The following is a 20,705-nucleotide window of genomic DNA, read 5'->3' on the forward strand; positions in this document are numbered from 1 at the left end:
AAGACTTTGTTTCCATTATGTTTCATTTGTTTATATTAATTCCAATCCCTTCTTTCATTTCCCTTCCCCTTTGTCCCTTTTCCTTGATTTCATATTATCTGTTACACCCTTTAGTCCTTATTTACACTTTCAGTTTCTCACGGTAGAGAAACTCCTTGGTATTTATGAATGTGTATCCTATTTATTTCACTTGAGAATATTGCCTCTGTTCATCCATTTAGCTATAAATGTCTGTGATTTCTCATTTTTTATGGTTGAGTAGTACTCCATTTTATTAAAAAACCCACATATTCTTTATCCAGTCTCCTTTTGATGGGCATTTGGGCTGCTTCCAAGTTTTAGCTATTAAAATTGTTCACATATAGCGCTGTGGTATGATTCTTTCAATTCTTTGGGGAAGATACCAAGCAGGGGAATAGCTGGGTCAAATGGGACTTCCAATCCTAGTTCTTTGAGGTATCTCCATACTGATTCTTGTACCAGACTATACTCCTACCAGCAGTGAAGCAGCGTTCTTTCCCCACAGCCCCACCAGCATTTGTTATTGGTTGATTTCATGGTAGCAGCCATTCTTTCTGGGGTGAGGTAGAATCTCAGTGTTGTTTTCATCTGCGTCTCTCAAATGACCAGTGATGTTGAACATTTTTTCATATGTTTATTTGCTGTTTCTACTTCTTTGTCTAGAAATGTCTGTTCATTTCAGATGCCCATTTTTGGATTGGGTCTTTAAATTTGTGGAATCTGATTTTTAAAATTCTTTATATATTCTAGATAGTAGACCTTTGTCTGAGGAACTCCTGGTGAAAAATTTTTACCACATTGTGTGTTGTCTCTTCACACTGTTGGTCATTTGTCTTGTTGTGCAAAATCTTTTTAATAAGAAGACATCCCACTTGTTGATTATTTGTTCATGGGCAACTGAAGTTTTGTTCATAAAATCTCTATCCAGCCTCTCTTCTAGCTAGTGTAGCATTTGCTTTAATATTTAATATTTTAATATTTAATCCATTTCGATTTTAGTTTACTGCATAGTCAGAGTTATAGGTGTAGTTGTAATCCTGGGCAAGTTGAAATCCAGTTTTTCCCGCACCGTTTATTTTTTTAATTAATTATTTTTTTTGGTACTGATTATTGAACTTGGGACCTTGTGCTTGTGAGGCAGGTAGTGGAACCACTGAGGTAAATCCCTGACCCTCTAGCACCATTTATTAAAGAGGCCATCTTTCCTCCAGTGAGGGTCTTTGGCTCCTTTGTTGAAGATGATGTGGCTGAGTACATCTGGAGTTGTTGTTTCTGCATGTTCTAATCTGTTTCACTGGTCCTCAAGTCTGTTTCTCTGCCAGTATCATTACATCTGGAGTTGTTGTTTCTGCATGTTCTAATCTGTTTCTCTGCCAGTATCATGCTATTTTTATCATAGGTAAGCTTTGTTGTATAGTTTCAAATTGGGGATTGTGATTACCCTTTACCTTCACTTTATTACCTAAAATTGCTTTTGCTACTCTAGGTCTCTTGTTCCAAATGAATTTTTGTATTTTTTTTCTCTAGTTCATTGAAATATACTGCTGGTTTTTCAGTTGGGATTGCACTGAATCTATATGCCGGTTTTAGAAGTATGGACATTTTCACTATGTTGATTTTTCCTATCCAGGAGCAAGAGATGTCTTTCCATTTTCTGATACCCTGTTCAATCTCTTTTTTCAGAGTGCTGTAATTTTCAGAATAGAGGTCTTTGATTTCTTTTGTTAGGTGGATTCCTAGATATTTCAAGTTTTTTGATGCTATTGTGAAAGGAACTGATTGCTCCATTTGTTTCAGTCTGTTTTTTTATGTACAGAAAAGGTACTGATTTTTGTGTGTTAATCTTATATCCAGCTACTTTACTGAATTTGGTTATAAAATCTACAAAACTTTTGGTGGAGTTCTTGGGGTCTTCTGTATAGAGTATCATGTCATCTGCGGATATTGACAATTTGACTTCATTTCTTCCTTTAATTTCTTTCTCTTGTCTAATTGCTGAGGCTAATGTTTCCAAAACTATATTGAACTGGAGTGCTTATAGTGGACAGACATCCTTGTCTTGTTCCTGATTTTAGCATGAAGGATTTCAGTTTTTGACCAGTTAGTATATGATACTGGCTCTTGATTTTTCATAGATAGTTTTTATCAGATTGAGGTAGGGGCCGTCTGTTCCACTTTTCTGTAGGATTTTTATCATGAATGTGCGTTGGATTTTGTCGAATGCTTTTTCTGCCTCTATTGAGGTGATCATATGTTTTCTTTGGCTCTCTTAATATAGTGTATTATCTTTATTGATTTATGTATGTTGAACTGAGAAATTATTTCTGATTTCATGTTTTCCACATCCTCTTTCGTTGCCAGTTCAGGGAGTCCAGGTGGTTGATAATCAGATTTGTCCATCTTGTTTCCCTTTGGGGTCACCTTAGGTGATGTGGAAGTCTGGTTTTGGGACTTGTTTCCTTGTCTTCTCATTTCAGCAGATGCAGCCTACTGTGCCCTTATTGAGGCAACTTTTTTGCTCACCGGGTATTCTTTAATTGTCAGCCAGCCACCAAAAGGCCTTTTCTCTGCTGCCTACCAGCATACCATCTCTTGGGTTCGGAATGATGGCCTTCTGGATCCCTGAGCTCACCTGTTGGCTGGGGCCTGAGCGCACTTGGGATGGTATCTAGTTGTTCCTCTTGCTGGGGCCTCTATGTACTGTGCTGTGCTCCCCAGTTCCTGTTGTCTGAGCAGGCTTCTGACTAGGGCCTCCACCAGAGAGAGTATAGGGGTGAGCCTCTGGCCAAAGCTTGTTTGCCTGTGTGCTCTTTTCCAGGTGGGCCCTGGCTGGGCCGGTGTGCCTGAGCCTCTGAGGTCAGGGCGGATCCCTGGTTAGAATCTACCTGCAGCCACCTAGGTCTGGACCACACTGCTGCTCCCTGGGATCTGCATGCGCTCATCCATGCTATGAGGCGGGCCCTCAGTTTTAATTTTTAACTCTGTATCAATACATACTGTTTTTCCTCATTTTCATTGTTGCCAAGAGTGTCAAATTTACGGACTTGTGTATCTGCAGAGTACAAGAGCACCACACAGAAATACTTGTTCCTCGTGAACTCTGATTCAAAAGTGGCTCTCTTGTCACTAATACCTACATTGTCTGTGTTCTCTGTGCTTTTCTTTGCTTATCTCTAAAATGGGTTTAAAAGTACTTTCTAGTTTGGGGGTTATTGTGAATTTAGAGTAGTGAATGGCACATTGTAGATACTCAGTAGGTGTTAGCAATTGATATCTCTCTCTGCTTCTAATTTTTTTCTTTTAGACAATCCCTTATTTTCTGAACTCTACTAGTTCAGTTTTTAATTTTTTTTGTACTTAGTCCCCTTTTAGAAGTCTTTTTAGTTTCTTTGAAAATACAAAGATCCTTTTGAAGTATTTCCCTTTTTGTTCTTTTTTTTTATTGGCCTTTGTCTTATTTAATTTTTTTGTACTAGTTCCGCATAGGGTCCATGTTGAATGTTGAACACAGCTTGCTGCTTCTCACTCACTGACGGAAATATTTGCACCCTGGTTTGCAGTTTGCTGAAGAACTGCACAGAGTGGGTTGGGTAAAGAGAGCACCTTTGCAGTTGGTGAGACACGTTTCCCAGTACTTTTATCAGGTCTTGGCTTGTAGCATAGCTTGTGTGCTGGTGAGCACAGGTGATAATAATTGAACATCTTGATGAAGGTTTCTGGTTCACCATGAGCTACCCTTACCAGTTAATACAGACACTTGTCCTTTAAGAGCCGAGGTCTGTGCCTGCAGCTAAGCCATGAAATGAATCGGTTGCTAAATGAGGGAATGTAAGCCACGGTCAAAGGAAACTCCAGCTTGATGACTTTCCTTTATTTGCATAACTGTTACATGCAGCATTTTAATGTAGAACATAAAGCTACAGTACTGTACAGTACAATAAGTAAAAATTATTATGTAAACAAGGTGTGCTGTACAAAAAAGACATTGAGGCTCTGCAGGCAAGATGTACAGAACTGTACCCAAAAAGATGGGCTGTAACAGTCATTAAACCGGTAGGTCATTAAACAAGGAATATGTGTGGTGAGGACCCTCCCGACAACTAAATTCTCAAGCACCAGTCAAGGGCCAGCCTTATAAACAGACCTTCCAGTGGGTAGCAGTGTAGGCCTGTTTTGTGTTTTTTAGGGTTTTTGTTTTTTTGTTTTTTTTTTTTGAGACATGGTCTCACTATGTAGCCCAGGCTGGTCTGGAACTCACAGCAATCCTCCTGCCTCAGCCTTCCAGTGCTGGGATTACAAATATGTGCCACCACACCTGGTAAGGCGTGTTATATTAACTCTTTTCTGCACAGTTGTCCATTCCTGAGTTCATGCTTTTCTCTCCTTATTAACACTGCAGGGTGCTATTTCACAAAACATGTTTTTAATTTGTGCTATATGTAAGATGCAAGAGTCATAAAAGACAAAGGAGACATAGCTGTTCAGTCTAAAGGCAGGGAACTTTGATCCAAGTCACAGTGTTAGGATTCCCATAGCAGAAGTATAAATTTAATGTTAATGGAGTGTAAAATGGGAAGGACTGAGTCCACAGAAAGTGGTAAAGATTTTTTCCAAGCAGACATTCTTCCAGTTGGTTGTAAAGATGAGTAGAAATTAGGCTGAGATTCAGCTGCTGAATTGGCTTTCAGAAGGATGAGTGAAAATTTATAGAGTATGGAAGTTGAAAAGGCAGTCTGTGAAATGTAAAAGAAAATAAAGGATTTTTTTAAAACTAAGGAATCCCTCTCCTATATTCTATAAGAGTCAGAGTTTTATTACAGTGAGAATTAGATCTGTATTTTAGAAATACATTGATAGTAGTTACCCATTAGTGGGTTGTAAAATCAATTTAAGGTTTTTAATAATCAATTTATAAAATAAGTCATATATTTGACATCATTGCAATTCACTAGTGAAAGTATGGTTTCATGAAATGTTTGTAATAAATACAAGTGTTTGTCTAGAGACGTGTTGGTGTAGTGGGTTGTGATATTAAATGTATTTGTTACACCAAATTGCAGTGAAAATCTCAACTTTTTTCCCAGAAGATGACCTATAAAACTAGAGATGAGTTAGGAAGCTCTTTCACTCTTTTGGTTTTAGTGGTAAAGTAAACTATATAACTTGAATATGTTTCTGCTGTGCATACCAAGGAATGCTACCTAAAATACAGCGCAAAATGCATAATAACTGAGTGATCAAAAATGTAAGTGAAATATTTAGGTATTAGGAATGAATAACCAAAAAATAGTAATGAGCACGTGAGCTGATACTGGGGTTTCAGGGTATTAGAAAGGAGGTCAGTGGTTGGTTTTCTACATTTGTGGTCTTTGGTTTTAACTACAAGGTGTTAATACAAGGGCTGTGAGGTGTTCTGCAGTCAGTATAAGGCTGTAGTGAGGAAGTGAGCCTCTCTTCATAGGGTCTAGGTTGAAGAAAATTCTAAGAATTCAGAACTATGGTTCTGTACATCATAATGGTGTGAAATTCAGACTCTTAGTACTCTAATTGTCTTGGAACTTACTGTCTAGGGAATGGATGTAAAGATTTGGTCCCAAGTCAGTTGTTGAGGTACTTGGCACAAACCAAGCAGAACCATCCTGGAGTGGTAAACTCCTTTCTTACCTTCGCCTTCCTCTCTCTCCCTTCCCCTTTCCCTCTATTTTCCCTCTTCTCTTTTCTTTCCTCTTTATACCACTCTCTTGTTTCCCTCTCTCCTTGTTTTCTGGAGACAGAATGTATAGTCTAGGCTGCCCTTGAACTTGAAGTCCACCTGCCTCAGTTTCCTGAGTACAGACATTTGTCCCCATGCTTGGCTCGAAGTGGTCCACTTTGAATCCAAGCTCCACACACCAAGCTCCACACTTTCTCATTAAGAGGAATCCAGCCACCATGCGTGAAAATCAGCTTGCACAGTAAATTGCAGAGGTGCATTTCTCCCAAAACTACCAGATAGAACTCTCTGGTAGTGGCCATAAATCAGTTTTCTTAAATAATTAAAAACAAAATCTGAAAGCTCTGAGAGGAAATAACGTGAAACTGATAGAGAATTTATGGAAATAAAAGTCATTGAAATTAAAAACCATCCATAGGTTAAACTTAGACCCAAATGATAGTTATTGAATTTGTTGATGGCTCAGGAAATTTAGAATGCAGCAGAGAAAAAGAAATTAGAAATATGAAAGTGGAATCAAGTAATGGAAAATACAAAAGGTTCTTCATATTGCTAATGAGTCCCAGACATAAAGAGTAGAAATGATGAGGGAAAGACAATAATAAAGACAACATGGTGATTGAGCATTTTCCAGAAATGATGAAAAACAAATGTTAGTATTAGGAATCTGAAACTAAAACAATCCACATGTTGATACTTTAGAGTGAAACTGCAGAACCCCAGAGGCATAAGGTTCAGGCACATTGTAACGGCTTTCATACTGAGTCCTCCAGTGGTGGAGGATGTAAGAGGAGAGAGAGGGGACACATTTCTGAAGGCCTCTCTTGCAGCAGCATTAATTCATCATGAGAGCAGAGCCCTTTACACTTCCACACCTAAAGGCGCGTCCCAGTATGGTTGCACCGGGGATTAAGTTTCAACCCCTGAATTTTGGAAGATACCATTGGACCACAGCTCTGAGACTTCTAGTCTGCTATCTTAGTAGTAGTGATACCTCATTAAAAATTGGTGAAAAGTTTTGGGGGTCATTCCAAGGACTCCAGAGAATAATCATTATCTCAGACTTGTTGAATAACTGGTTCATCAACCTGTGGCTACCCATAGGTAGTTAGAAATACCAGTTCAAAGTATAGAAAACTAAACATAGACTCTGTGCTTTTTTAATGCTGGTCTGAAACTTGTAGGTTTAGTGATCGTCCTGCCTCTTGGTCCAGGTTAGCTGGGAGGTGTGCACCACTGTGCCGGCTCCGTGGGTTATATTTTAAATGATTATTGAAATCATGAGATGCTAAGGGATAGAGTGCAAGGTGAGTGGAGACAGCGACGCAGTTTAGAACTTGGAGGATTGTGCCACTTGAAGTAGGCACAGAATGGCACGGTGGTACGTGCCAGTAATCCCACCACTGAGGGAGGTCCAGGCAGGAAGATCACAAATTCAAGTCCCATTTGGGCACCTGAGCAAGATCCTGTCTCAAAATGAAAAGCTAAACATGGCTGGGAGTGTAGTTTAGTGCTAAGGCCCTGGTTTGATCCCTAGCACCAAAAAAAAAAAAAAAGACAAATTAAATTTAGTGAGAGTTGATAATTGGACATCATGAAAGAAGATGGAACCCTGTGTATTCATAATTTAGTGTGCAACAGTTTATCACGTTAGAAATGTTTCTAATTCCTTGTATATTTTTCTGTTTTTGAAGGCAGTGGAAGGCTATTTGCTCCTGTTATTCTGAGAAAGTAATGCTTGTTAAATGATGAAGCAGTTTCTTACGCCACTCTCCTGGCTTCCACCAGATGGACCTCTTTCGAAGTTTTCTTTTTTCCAGTGCCTATTCTTCCTTCTTTTTTCCCCTTTGCTGACTCTTCTTCTGTGTTTGTTCATTGTTGCAGCTTTCTCTTTTTCATTTACTCATGAAAATCCAGACTAATGATATTATTTATCTAGAGTTTGTATTGAAACATCAAAATTCTTGGTAGGGCCAGGGATGTAGCTCAGCAGTGCTGTGCCTGCCTGCCAAACACAAGGTCCTGAGTTTGATCCCAGTCCTGGGGGGAAGGAAGTTTGTAGGCAGTGGAGGAATGTTACTCTGTTAAACAGTTTCTCCTTTCTTAATTCCTAGAAAGAACATAAAAAAGCAGCAGTGTGAAGCCGTCGTGGGAGCCCAGTGTGGCAGCGCGGTGTTAAGAGGAGCCCATGTCTACGTTCCAGGGATTGTGTCAGCTTCCAGCTGTAAGCACTGTGAGGTCTAGGGTTCTAAAATACATGTGTACTATCAGTGGGGAAATTTGCCATGTTTAAATTGAGATGCTGGTTTTACTTTTGTTAGATAATTTCCAAGCTTTGCACTTAATACAGCCAATAAGGATTTTATCTGATAAGGATTAACAGCTAGGCATGCACATAGAAAAAGTTTTCTGTGATTTGTTTTTTGCTCCTAGACATGTAAGGAGCAGGTGCGAACTGCTGCTTGTGTACGATTGTTGTCCCTCAAGATTCCCCTTCTACCAAAAGCAGATTAGTGTACCCTGATCTTCTCCTTCCTCTAGTTATGAAAGCTGGAGATGTTATTTCCGTATACTCTGATATTAAAGGGAAATGTAAGAAAGGAGCCAGAGAATTTGATGGAACAAAAGTGTTTCTTGGAAATGGGATTTCTGCACTAAGCCGCAAAGAAATCTTCAGTGGACTCCCCAGACTGAGGTGTGTATGTCACTGAGTGTTGTAGGAGAAATAATCTTGCTTTCTGTGGTTCAAGAAAATTAAAAACAAGGTAAAAACGCATATCTGGTTGCATTATATGAATAAATCTTGAAATTCACCTGGAAGAATATCCATATTTCCCACGATTTTTTGGAAAGAAATCTTTATAGTTTGTAAAGGGTGAATGGTGAGATTAAAAAGCCTGATTAAGAGTAGTTATGATAAGTATGATAGGGCTGAGGATTTAGCTCAGTGATTCCACTGCCTGCCTTGCAAGTGCAAGGACCCAAGCTCGATCCCTGGTACCAAAAAAAAAAGAGTAGTTATGATAGGGCCGGGGATTTCCGCCACCTGCCTTGCAAGCACAAGAAACTGAGTTCAATTCCCAGTACCAAAAAATAATTAAAAATAAAAAAGACTAGTTATGACACAATTATTAAATGACTTTACTTGTCCTTTTGAGTTTTATTGATTTGAAAATTTTTGTATCTTTGAAGCACAGTGCTTATCTTGATAGTGAACTAGATGACTCATGTAGATCTTTTTAACATTTTGATTAGAAAAATTTATAATTGTAATATAAATTAAAAGTAATTTTACCAGAAAGCTAGGCCTCATGTAAGCAGTTATGGTCAAAAATGAATGTTTGGATTTGTTTAAGCCAAATTAACATATACTTGCTCCTAAATCATCTCTAGCCACTTGTGGCTCTGAATAAATCCACAGACAAACTGGGCTCGTATTTTACTTGTTTTAGGGGTGCTGTAGACAGCATCATTGCTCTGAAGTTAACAGCCAGTGAAACAGGATTCAGTTTGTCCAGAACTGGACTGTGTCCCTGATCCTTCGAACAGTGTCCCATGTGGCAGAAATTTTTTGTGTGTGTGTAATTGAAATTAATTCTTCTAAAGAAACAAATCACTGGATCTGGATAGCAATGGGGTAGGATAGAGGAATATTGACAAGGTAGAAAGAAGACTAGGAAATTGAGGTTTTAAAATTGTACTTTTGGGAAAAACTGCAGCTTCACAACAAACTCTCTTCCTGCTTCTGGAGGCCACCCTGCCTTGTGACACCCCACCACCCTCCTGTCCGGACAGAAATTTCTAAAGGCCCTTTAGTAAAGTAGATAACCTGTGCATCCCAGAGCACTAGGCCCTTTTCACCTACAGATTGCCCTTTCCTGCCACCCAGAAAGCAGCTGCTTTGAAGACAGCACATCTCCACATCGCACCTGTATAGAGTGGAGGGCGGGCACTGTCACCTGGCAGTCAATGGGCATGCATGTCCGAGATCCTGGCCTCAAACTTGCAGTCCTTCTGCCTCCGCTTCCCAAGTGGCTAGGCTCACAGGAATTGTTTGTTTGTTTGTTTTTGGTACTGGGAATCAAACGTGGGCCCTTGTGCTTGTGAGGTAGGTAGTAGAACAACTGAGCCAAATTCTGGGCCCTAGGCTCACAGGAATTGCACTGAGGTGCCAGGCTCTGAATAATGTTTTCTTTGTTCGTGGGAGTACAATGCAGCCACTTTGAAAAAAAAAAAATTGTTGGCTTCTTCTGATGTTATATTTATGTTCTTTCTTCCCTTTGATGGTCTCTGGTTACCTCTCTCAGACTGCAGAGCTTGTTTTTAGGGAATCACTGTACCCCCATGCCACCCTTGGCCTGGCCCTTCCAGTTTTTATCAGCAACACTGCTACTCATGGAGTGAAACAGAGGTGGAAAAGGTCGTCTTCCTGTAGTGTCAGCACTGGACAGTTACTCTGTAGCGTGAGAGGAGAGTGGTACTGTGCTTGTCAGTGCTTTGCAGTAGCCAGGAGTCCAGGTATTTTTTTCAGTTTTCATACAAGCACCGGGTGTAGCACCCTGTAAATTCAACACTCGTGAAATGTTTGTTGACCAGAAAGGTAGTAACAGGGTCATGGATGGGTTACTGGAAAGATTAGGAGACATCTATAATTGGATGTTCTTTGCTTTTTAATTTATCCAGAACTCTAAAGAAACTCTTGTGCCTAAGTGAAAGAAGTTTTGTCTCTTTATCCTTTTTAGTTCTGATGCCCTCTCCTACTTGTGATAAACATTCAAAACCAGTTCACAACACTGTTCTAAGTATTTAGGTGTTAACTAAAAGTTTTTATACTTGATGTGCTGTGTGGGTATGTTCTAGAAACATATGCTATGTAATCGATGCAGATTCATGTTAGATTTCTTGTTTTTCAGAGGTGTAGGCATAAAAATGACGGAACCCATATATCTCAGCCCCTCGTTTGATAATGTACTGCCCAGTTACTTGTTTTTACAGGTAAGAATTTTACCCCTTATATTGGTGCATTTTTATGGTTTGTTTTTACATACTGTATATTATGATCTACCTTTTGTTAAACAGAGAAAATTCTACAAGTACCCTTGTTTTTTTTTGTACCAGGAATTCAACTGGGAGCTTGCCAGGCAGGCTCTGAGCCTCTAGTTATATGCCCTGTATGCTGACTTTTAAGCTCCTGCTTACCTATGTACATATTTGATATCCATGTAAATGATCCTTTTGTAATTCTAGGATTCAAATGTGTTACTGTTAGCAGATATTTTTTCAGTAGTTACCAGTTGCTGTGACAAAAGAAGTCATGTGTTTTGTTTTTACCAGTGGAAGTACTTTTACGGACATAACTCACTTGATTTCTTTTTTCAATCTGTTGGTCGGGTGATATTAGTAATATTTCCAGTTTAAGACAATGATGCTGTAACTGGGTGTAGCTTTTGCGTTCTTGTTTTCGGGCAGCAAAGCGTGAATCTCAAAACAGCAAAGAGCAGGGGTGGGGAACGGCCAAATGTGTGTTTATTAGAAGAAATAAAAGAGCAGCTCTCCACTCGTTGGAGAGGGGTGTTGCATAGGATGACACAGGAGATGTTTGGGTCTGCTGGGTTTTATACAGGCTTTGGGACTTGGGTAAGGTGATTGTAGGTGGGCCTTTGATATCTGGAAAGCAAGCTATTTTATTTGCATTTCTTTCAAGGCCTCTCTCTTTTGGGTGAAGACCTTTTCTTGTGTCTCATTTCATTAGATCCTGACAGTCTGTTTTGGTGTGGTAATTTACTTAGGACCCCAACTGTTAATTACTTTAAGGTGGCTATTCATGACCCCTACCCTTTCTGCCTAAATCCCTGTATCTTCTGGCTTTGTTCTGCCTTGTAGTAGCGACACTGACTGCTGTGGGGGTGCAGAGGGGAGGAAGGGTCTCAGAAGCTCCTTCCTGCTGGGAGGGGGCATTGTTAGTGAAGGTAGAGCCCACTGCTGTGCGTCCTGAATACAAGCTAGAAAGAGCACCTGTGGGACTCTGTTTGCATCACTATGTGTAGCTTTAAAGTTGTCAAGTGAGAAGAAACATCTGATTAATTGAGAAGACTAAATATCGAGAAGTCTAAATATCTAGGCTACAGGAAGCATCAGTATTGGTCCTGCTAGGCAGAGTAATCAGAATGCCAAATTTTAGATCCCTGACCATGATCTCTGTGACTTAGATAATTTAATTTTTGTGTTTTATCTCTCATTTATACCAGACCAGTTGGCATAAAAGCGACATTTTTTCTTTAGAGATAGTTTTATATAAGCATGTAAATCCTTAACTGTAATGTAAGGCTATTGAATCAAAGGCCCTGTGTTTTAGAAGGAGTGGAAAGGGTAGGAGAAAGGAAAGAAGGGAAAAGAAGAAATACGTGAAAAGGAAAAGAACAGAAACAAAGTCTTTGTAAATAGGGAAGAATGGAGGGGTTGAAGAGAGGGCAGGGGAATGGGGAAAAAATGAGAACTGAGATACATCATGTAAAGGTACGAATTCCCAATGATGGATGTAACTGTATTGTATACCTAAAATGTACCGATAAACTTAATGAGTAGAAGGATAATCTTAGCTAAGTAATTCAAAGATTTCTATTGAGCTTTTATAGATGTGTCTTTTAAAACTTTTTGAACCAAAATAGTGACAACTTACAGGTATAGCTGGACACTGTCAGCATATAGGACTTGGAACCCTTTTGTATGTTTACTCTTATTAATATTTTTATGTATGTTTATTATACTTTCTTGCTGGGCATGTAAGACCAAGTTTAAGTGAGAGCACTACTTAGAATTAACCTTATGATATATGTTAGGTCCGTTAAGACTCCACAGGAGTTACTTTTGGGGTCCTAGGCAGAGCCCCTTAGCTCCTCTGCCAGAATGGGTCACAGTCTGTGCTGGACCGTGGGACTCTGCTCGGAAGCATGGGAACATTTTTTCCTTTAGTGGCCCTCCTCCTAGTATGATGCACACTGCTTGACTTTTGTCCTCCTGGGTCCAACAGTCAGTCTCCTTGTTCAGGAGGTTGGGCGACTTGCTAAAGCTGTAGGGTCCTATTGAAAGGTCCCCTTGTGTCCTGGGTCTTTGTTGACCTTGGAGGGCCAGAACCAAAATGATGCTTGTGTTTTAGCCAGTTACATACTTAGCATCAGTTATTTAGCATCAGTTATTTAGCCTTAGTCGTTAAATACCTAAGAAGTCTCTTGTACCAGTGTTGAAGCAAGAACAGCTGTGATTGTCTTGGCAGTCAAGTTTTCATCAAGTAGTTTCAGATAATGGTATTACATTTTTATAGGGAGAATTTAAAATCAAAAGCACAGCACAACATTTCAGCACAATTATGTTGACACCATGAATGGTGAACCATGGGCTTTTTAAAAAAAATTACTGTATTGTAAAGAGCAGGGAAAGGGGACATCACTAGAATCTCTGCAGTAAATCCTAGTCTCCTGTGAGTCTCGACAGCACAAGGCAAATTCACTTATACTGGAAAGGTAGGAAAATAGAGTCTTTGAGAAGCAGCGGAGCATGCATTTCAGTGCTGCTCTGGGGAGCAAAGAGGAAAGCCCCGTAAGAGACACAAATGTAACACATGACTCAGGACTGAGAGTTCGGTAGTCTGGAGAAGGAGATACAACAGATGACTGGGGTTGGGGGCACAAATCTAGAACAGTGCAGAACTCTGCAGATGAAGAGTGTGTTCCTCCCAGGCCGTCTACAGTAGGTGCATCCATCACCAGACCATGGACCAGAGGCCGAAATGGAGCCATGTCTCGACATGCTGTAGCCAGCCTGTGAGCAGGAGAACTAGGCCTAATCAAATGATTTTTTTTCCACAAAATTACGTAGAGTTGCTCCCCACACTGTATATTTTTGTATAGACTGTATCTTATCTCAGAAAAGAGCTGTAGATTGTTAGATGGAATATTTGTTTACTATCGCTTCTTACTGCAAAACCAGGTGTGAAGTTCTGTCCTTCTGTAACAAGGCTGATCTGTACAGTGTGGCTTGCAGAACTTAGGACCATCTCTCCATGCAAAGAAAGCCTGTGTGTAGGGCACTTTAGGGCTGCTACTCAAGCTTTGTCTGAAGAGGGGTCCTGTTTCACTAGCTCAACTCGTAATGGAGGCTTAAGACAGGGCTTCTAACAGTGTCATCTCAGGTTACTGTGGGACAGGATACCAAGAGATCACTGAGAGAGAGAGTTTTACCTCTCCTCTCACCGAGGAGTGCAGGTAGGCATGATAGACAAGTGGAGATTTTTCTGCTGTTACCCAGTTGGGCCGTCGGGACCCAGTTTCTACTGAAGAACCTTTGACCACCAAGGATTGCCTGGCCACGGCCCCTCAGTTGTCTTCTCAGCTGTCCCTGTTTCCACGTAGCCAGAGGTCTCTCTCTGGAAGGGAATCCAGCTGCCTGCCTGGCCAGCATATGGTTCTTGGCTAAGGTGGTGTAACCAGCTTCTTGTCCCCCTGACCACCTTACTCTCTCTGCTTGTTTTGGGCAAAGATTGAGCCCAACAAAACAGCAGGCGGCAGCAGGGAGTGACTGAGTGAATGTTTATTAGGAAGAACAAGAAGACCCTGCCCTGCTGTCGGGGAGGGGGGTTTCCTCAAGGTGGAAAACTGTAGTGAAATAATGTAACTCTCAACCTGCTAGATGTCTGATTCTCCGAGTTCATGTTCCCAAAATCAAAGAAGGAATTCTGAGGAAAAATGGAGGTTAAGAGTAGGCCATATTTATTGAGGGGGAAAGATATAGCTCCTGAGAGACAGGAGGGGACCCTGCTGAACAGGGGAAGTTTTCTAGAGCAAAATCACGAGGTGGGCAACGTGGGACAAAACTATGATGAACCAATCTGATGACAAGTATAGCCACTTAGGTGACACCAATCCATTGGGGAAGAGGTCGTGTCAGAAGTGGACATGAAAGAACAAAGAACTTTTAGGAAAGGGGAATCTGGAAGCCTTGCTCACCCACCCGGGTGACAGGTGTGTATGTAGACTTTATTGGGCCCTTCGGGAAGTGTGCAGGCCTGGTCATTTCGTCTTTATCTTGAGGCCGGGCTTCCAGCAGATGCACCTCTGGCCACAGTTGTGATGTGTCTTCATCTTCTGCTCTGACTTTCTCGAGGGCCTGTCCTTGTCTGACTGCCTATAGTATTTCTACCTAACTTAGCTGTCTGTAGTATAGGGGCTTTTATGCACTTTTATACGTAAGGACTTATGACTCATCTTTGGTTTTTCTGTTTGCTTAGCATTAGTTTTTTTTACTTCTGGTGTAATCTGTTTTTAAGCACTTGTGATCATTTGATAACATAGCCCTGAATCATTGCTGGTGATGTGCGCATTCCTCATTAGCAACAACTAATGCAATATTATTTATCCCCTTTGCAAAATAAAGGGCCACATACCTGCTTATCTTGTATTTAGTTTTGACATTGGAAAATAAAAGCCTAGTACAGTGCAATTTGTTTTTAACATTTCTTGCTACCTATAGCAGCATCAGCCTCTTTTCCTCACCTTTAATCTTAAAAATCAGCTTAATGAGATATAAATTGTGAGATACATTGTGATTCATAATGTTCCTTGCCATTCTATGACAAGGAAGTAAGACTTTGCTGTTGGAGTAAAGCTCTTATGCCTGAGGTGGAGCTTAACTTTTCGTCACTGCCGTAGTGGAAGCTGTTTATGTAAGCTATCTGGATGTCCAGTCATTGGCCAGTGAAACTTATTAAAGTGGTAAGGGGTGTAGTTGCTAACACTGAGTGCTGTGCTGAGTATTGTATTCAGTCTTCCATGCACTTCTCGCAGACCTCTGATTTCACACATAAGGGAATGGAGGCTTAGAAAAATGAAGTACGCAGCACACAATAGGCAGCTAGTACTTTTCAAGTTGTAAATGAATGATTAGATGAAGGCCACATCCGTAGAAATCAGCAAAGCCAAAATTTGAGGCTAGGCCTGTTTGACCTTGAGCGTGTGCCCTGGACCTGATGTCAGTGCTCCACACCGGAGCCTCAGGAGGGCTGCCCGTGAGGTGCCTGCAGGGCCCAATGTGAGCAGGGAGAGAGAAGTCCCGAGGCTCATATTCCTGAACTTCCCATCGGCTGCTTTTGCAGTTTATCAGGGTTCTGTGACCAGTATTTAGTCAGTGTAAGAAATGAGTTGATGTTTTGTATTAAATTTCCCTTTGCAAACTAGTTCAGAACCTCCATGTTCTCTACCGGGTGCTGTCTGATACAGTAAAATCTCATTTGATTCAGTGCAGGCCAAAACCAGGAGACACTAGTCGGCATTCAGAAGAAAGTTAAAGAAGAACATGAAAGGCTGGGGATTGCTCAGTGCTTCCGCTGCCTGCCTTGCAAGAGCAAGGACCTGAGTTCGATCCCTGGTACCAAAAAGAGAAGAAGAACATGGAAATCTTATTTATTATTGTCTTTGATTCTTACATATATATATATAAATAATGATTTGCATAAATAGAAAGTTTCACATTTACGTATAATGATAATCAAATAGATTAAACAAATTGCCTTTTTCAGACAAACAGAAGCACTCAAAAGCCATTACCAGAAGTACACGAATGTACATCTAAATCGAAGGTTCTATTTGAGTGCTTCAAATCATTGAAAAAAAAAATAGACAGATAACCCTGACCCTACAGTAACACATTGACAATTCTTTTTACTCTTAGTGTCAGTATCTAGGCTTCACCTTTCTAAAAGCAAGAAGCTGATGCTAGCCATAACTGGAGATTTTCTTGGATTTAGTATAAAAGATCCTCAGAGCCTCTCATAGACCTCGGCCTGCACAGTCTTGCTGTGTCACAAACTTCACAGGTCCTTCGTGCTGGTCATCTGGAAGTAGTGCACATGCATCTGATCAGTTACCGGGGATTTTCTCTTGCCTTTCCTCCCTCGTCCTCCTCATTCTCCTCTTTGTCCTCTTTCTCTTCCTCCTCCTTTTCTACTTCCCCCTCCTCATTTTCTCTTCCTCCTCTTTCTCTTCTGTCTTCTTCCTCCTCCTTTTATGTTACTGGGGACCAAACCCAGGGATGTTCTACACTGAGTTACATGCCCAGCCCTTTTTATTTTTTATTTGAGATGGGGTTTCATAAGTTGCCTCAGCTCAACTCCCAACTTGTAGTCCTGCTGTCCCAGCCTCCTGAGTAGTTGAGATTTCTTTTTTAAAACAATGTTTACTTTGGGGTAATTTTAAGATTATAGAATTTTAGAATTACAGAAATACTACATGCACTTCACCCAGTTTTCCTTCATGGTAACATCTTACAATATGATGGTACATTTGTCAGTACTTAGAGACCAACAGTAGCTACTTTAGAAGGCTGGGAGAATCACTGAGCTCAAAAGTTCAAGACTAACCTGGACCACATAGTGAGATCCCTGTCTTTTAAACAAAACAAAACAAAACCAACAACAACAAAAATGGGCATGGTGGCCCACTCCTGTAATCTTAGCACTCTGGGAGCTGAGGGAGGAGGATCCCAAATTGGAATGCAGCCTAGACAACTTAGTGACTTAGCCAGACCCTGTCTCAGAATAAAAAATCTAAAAAGAGCTGGGGACGTAGCTCAGTGTGAAGGTCCTGGAAAACAAAACAAACCACTGGTACTTTATAGGTAACATTATTAGCTTATATACATTGCATACAGAACTCAAAGGTGTTGGTGAATTTCACATTATAATCTACAAATTTTATTCAGACATTAACCAGTTTTGCCCCTAATGTCTATTTTCTGCTCCTGGGTCTAGTCCAGGATTCCATGCTGCATTTAATAATGGTGTCTCCTTAGTCCCTTCTGGCCTGTGCTAGTGGCTCAGTCTGTTCTTGTTTTGTAAGACCTTGACGGTTTTGAGACTGAGGAGTTTGTGAAATATCCCCATGTAAGGTTTATATGATATTTTTCTTGGGGTTCGATGGGGTTAATGGGTAGTTTTTTTAAATTGCTTGAAGATTAAAGCATTCTTGAGTGATACACTTTCCAGTGCCTCTGTCTGAGCAGATCCAGTAATCACAAAGAGAGTAGATTGCCTTGGGGCAGACATAACCCCGAGCTGCCATGGAGGTGTAGGGCCTTGCCGTGTCCAGGTACACGAGGTCCCCCAGACATTTGGATTCAGAGGTCTGGAATGGATGCTGGGAATCCACTTTTCATTTTTTGTGTAGTTTGAGCTTCCAAGTATGTTGTGAGTATATATATATAGGTTTGAGAACCACCATACAAAGAAATATGAACCTTTAGATTTTCTGTAATAAAAACCAGTAAATATTTAACATTGTGCCCTGGATTCTGCGGATAGCTTACTTCAGGTATTACACAATTTAGTCCTGTTTATTTCACTTAATTATAGTGAATTCTCACTTGTCTACAGTTAACTTTTATTTCTTCTCATCCTGCCTTTGCATGCTCTTTTCAGGTTGTCTTCAGTTGTCTAATTGTTGTACTTTGGGAGATACCATTTTCTCTGATGTGCTTCTACTATGGTTATAGGCCTAATGTGCTCTTTTTTTGGTATTGGGGATCAAACTCAGGACCTTGTGCTTGCAAGGCAAGTGGTGGAACCACTGAGCTAAATCCCCGGCCCCCAAATGTGCTTTTTTATTGGGATCCTGTCATATAAGAAAAATGGCCAGAATCCTTAGCTTTGTTATTTTATTCTTCCTTTATTCTTCCTGTGCGATGTCTTCCATATGTGGCCCAGAAGTTCACAGATGTGTGAGCCTGAGGGTGTCACATCTGAAGTCAACCACATCCACGTGTCCCTCTTTGCTGATGTTCATGTTGGTCACCTTTTCAAGGTGTCTCATTATTTACTCGTTTATTTATTTTCCTGATACTGGGGATCAAACTCAGGACCTTGTGCTTTCGAGGCAGCCATGGCAACCCTGAGCTAAATAACCCACCCATCAGCATGTCTCATTTTTCACAAAAGCATAAAATTACTTTTTGTAATTGTGCAACTAACAGTCTGCACAGAGTAGGGAAGCACTTTAAGAATTATCTGAATATCCTGCTCATTAAAATTCGCCCTGGGATTTAGCATCCACCGTAATTATTGCCTGAGCCAGTCATTACTGTACAAAATGATGCCTTGTCCAACTTCAGCATATAGTTCTGTCTCAGTTATTTTCTTGTTGCTGAGACAAAATGCCTGACACCCAAAGTTAAAGGAGGAGAGGTATAATCAGCCCACAGTTTGGAGAGGTTTCAGTCCATAATTGGCTGGCTCCAAGTCAGGGGGCAATGGCAGAGGGGCAACACAGAGGAGAAATGGTTTATGGTAAGCAGCAGGTGACAGCAGCAGCTTTCTTTCTGTCCTTTGCAACCTAACTAGGCTGCTCACCCTTAGGGCTAGTAACGCTCTGACCTAGAGAGGGGAACCTGTAATCCCAGCAGCGCACTGTGAATCAGTCCAAGCATTGTATACCCTATAGCCCCTGCCTCAGACCCCATGAGGTGCTGGTGGGGTATCTACATACAAGCCGTAGTACCTCCACCACCTTTTACGTACAGGGTTTTGCTCTGTAAATCAGGCTGGCCTTGAGCTCCCCATGTAGCTCAGGCTGACCTCAAACTCATGGTGGTCCTCCTGCCTCAGCTTCCTGAGTGCTGGGATTATAGGTATGAGCCTCCGTGCTGGGCAGCACCTCCATATATATAGCCAACATTTTAATATGAGAGCCCTCCTTCCCTTTTCTTTATTAACGGTGAATATCGAATCAGTGGAAACATTTAAAAGTAAACTTCATTCTCTTACAGAGCAAAAGTAAAACCTTGCTGCTATGTTCATAGACTTGTTACATGACATAGAGCTGCTGATTTATATAAATACATTATGTGAAGTCAGATCTTTGAAGTGTATACATACAGATATCATGGCTTTGTAAGTAAGGGATTTCTTCTCTGTCTCACCTGTCACTCAACACTTTCAGGGTGTTAATTAGGGCTCTGTGCTCCTTTTGGGGTTAACTTTCCCCCAGTTTATGATATGTGGGAGACAATTTCATGTTACAGTTTTCTAGTAAAAAGGACATGACTGCAGGCTGGCAGGGCCACCTCCCCTTCCTTCCTGTGAGAGGCAAGGTCATTGTAACTGCAGTGCACTGGCTAGTGTCTGGTGTGCACTGCTTACTGTCATAGGTGCTCATTAAATTCAGACAATAAGTGAATAAAATCATCTGTCTGCTGTTTTGATTCTGAATTTTAAAAACAGAGTAGGATTGTATATTTCAGCCAGTGAATGTTTATTGGTTTGATAATAGCTTGATGAGCCCTAGACATAGCTTTGACTCACTACTTTTACCTGCTTCTGGTCGGATATAATGTGAAAGAATAGTTGGTGGTTTTGAAAAAAAATTCCCTCAAGATAAAGCATCCCTCGCTGATACACTTTCCAATACCCTCTGAGTTCGAAAAGACCCAGTTGGAAGAGAACACGTTTTTCTGGGAGCAGGTAAGCCCTTGGGGCTGCTGGGCTGCGTGAAGGTGCCCACGAGAGGAGTTACTGTACCTGCCTTTCAGCACGCTACATTCCCCAACAACTTGTTGGGTTCATGTCCTCTTACAAGTACGGAAACTAGGGCTGCTAATCCAGCTGCTCAGATCCAGCTTCCCTCACCTTATGCCCCAAAACTCTTCCATTGGCAAGGTCTTGAGCCTCCAGACTAGAGACTGTTTCCTTTTCCTAGTTCTGCTAATAACTGTTCTGTCTTAGACCAGCTGCTTAACTCCTGTGCTCCTCAGTTTTTGTCATTAGGAGGGAAAGTGACCCGTGCCCCAGCTCATGACGGAGCTCGAGAACAAGTGGGCCTTGTGTTTCTCTCCTGTTTGCTGTGTGAGACCTGGTCATAGAGAAACCTGCCTGCTGCTTCACTGTTGCTGCTGCATCCCACCCACCCCCCCAGGGACAGGTTGGGCTCCG

The 20,705-nt window shown here is 41.0% G+C and overlaps 1 protein-coding gene across 1 annotated transcript in view; it reads left to right on the plus strand.

The window, feature by feature from the left end:
* Window positions 1–20,705, plus strand: part of Nsun6 (NOP2/Sun RNA methyltransferase 6) — a 59,322-nt gene that overhangs the window by 11,569 nt on the left and 27,048 nt on the right. Inside the window, exons 4-6 of the mRNA XM_010608541.2 lie at window positions 7,849–7,958; window positions 8,276–8,429; window positions 10,648–10,729. Of these exons, the coding sequence (XP_010606843.1) occupies window positions 7,849–7,958; window positions 8,276–8,429; window positions 10,648–10,729 (346 nt within the window). The remainder of the gene's footprint in view (window positions 1–7,848; window positions 7,959–8,275; window positions 8,430–10,647; window positions 10,730–20,705) is intronic.

This window comes from Fukomys damarensis, unplaced genomic scaffold (assembly GCF_012274545.1).
Source record: "Fukomys damarensis isolate Sample0158 unplaced genomic scaffold, DMR_v1.0_HiC HiC_scaffold_37, whole genome shotgun sequence".
NCBI classification, from domain to species: domain Eukaryota; kingdom Metazoa; phylum Chordata; class Mammalia; order Rodentia; family Bathyergidae; genus Fukomys; species Fukomys damarensis.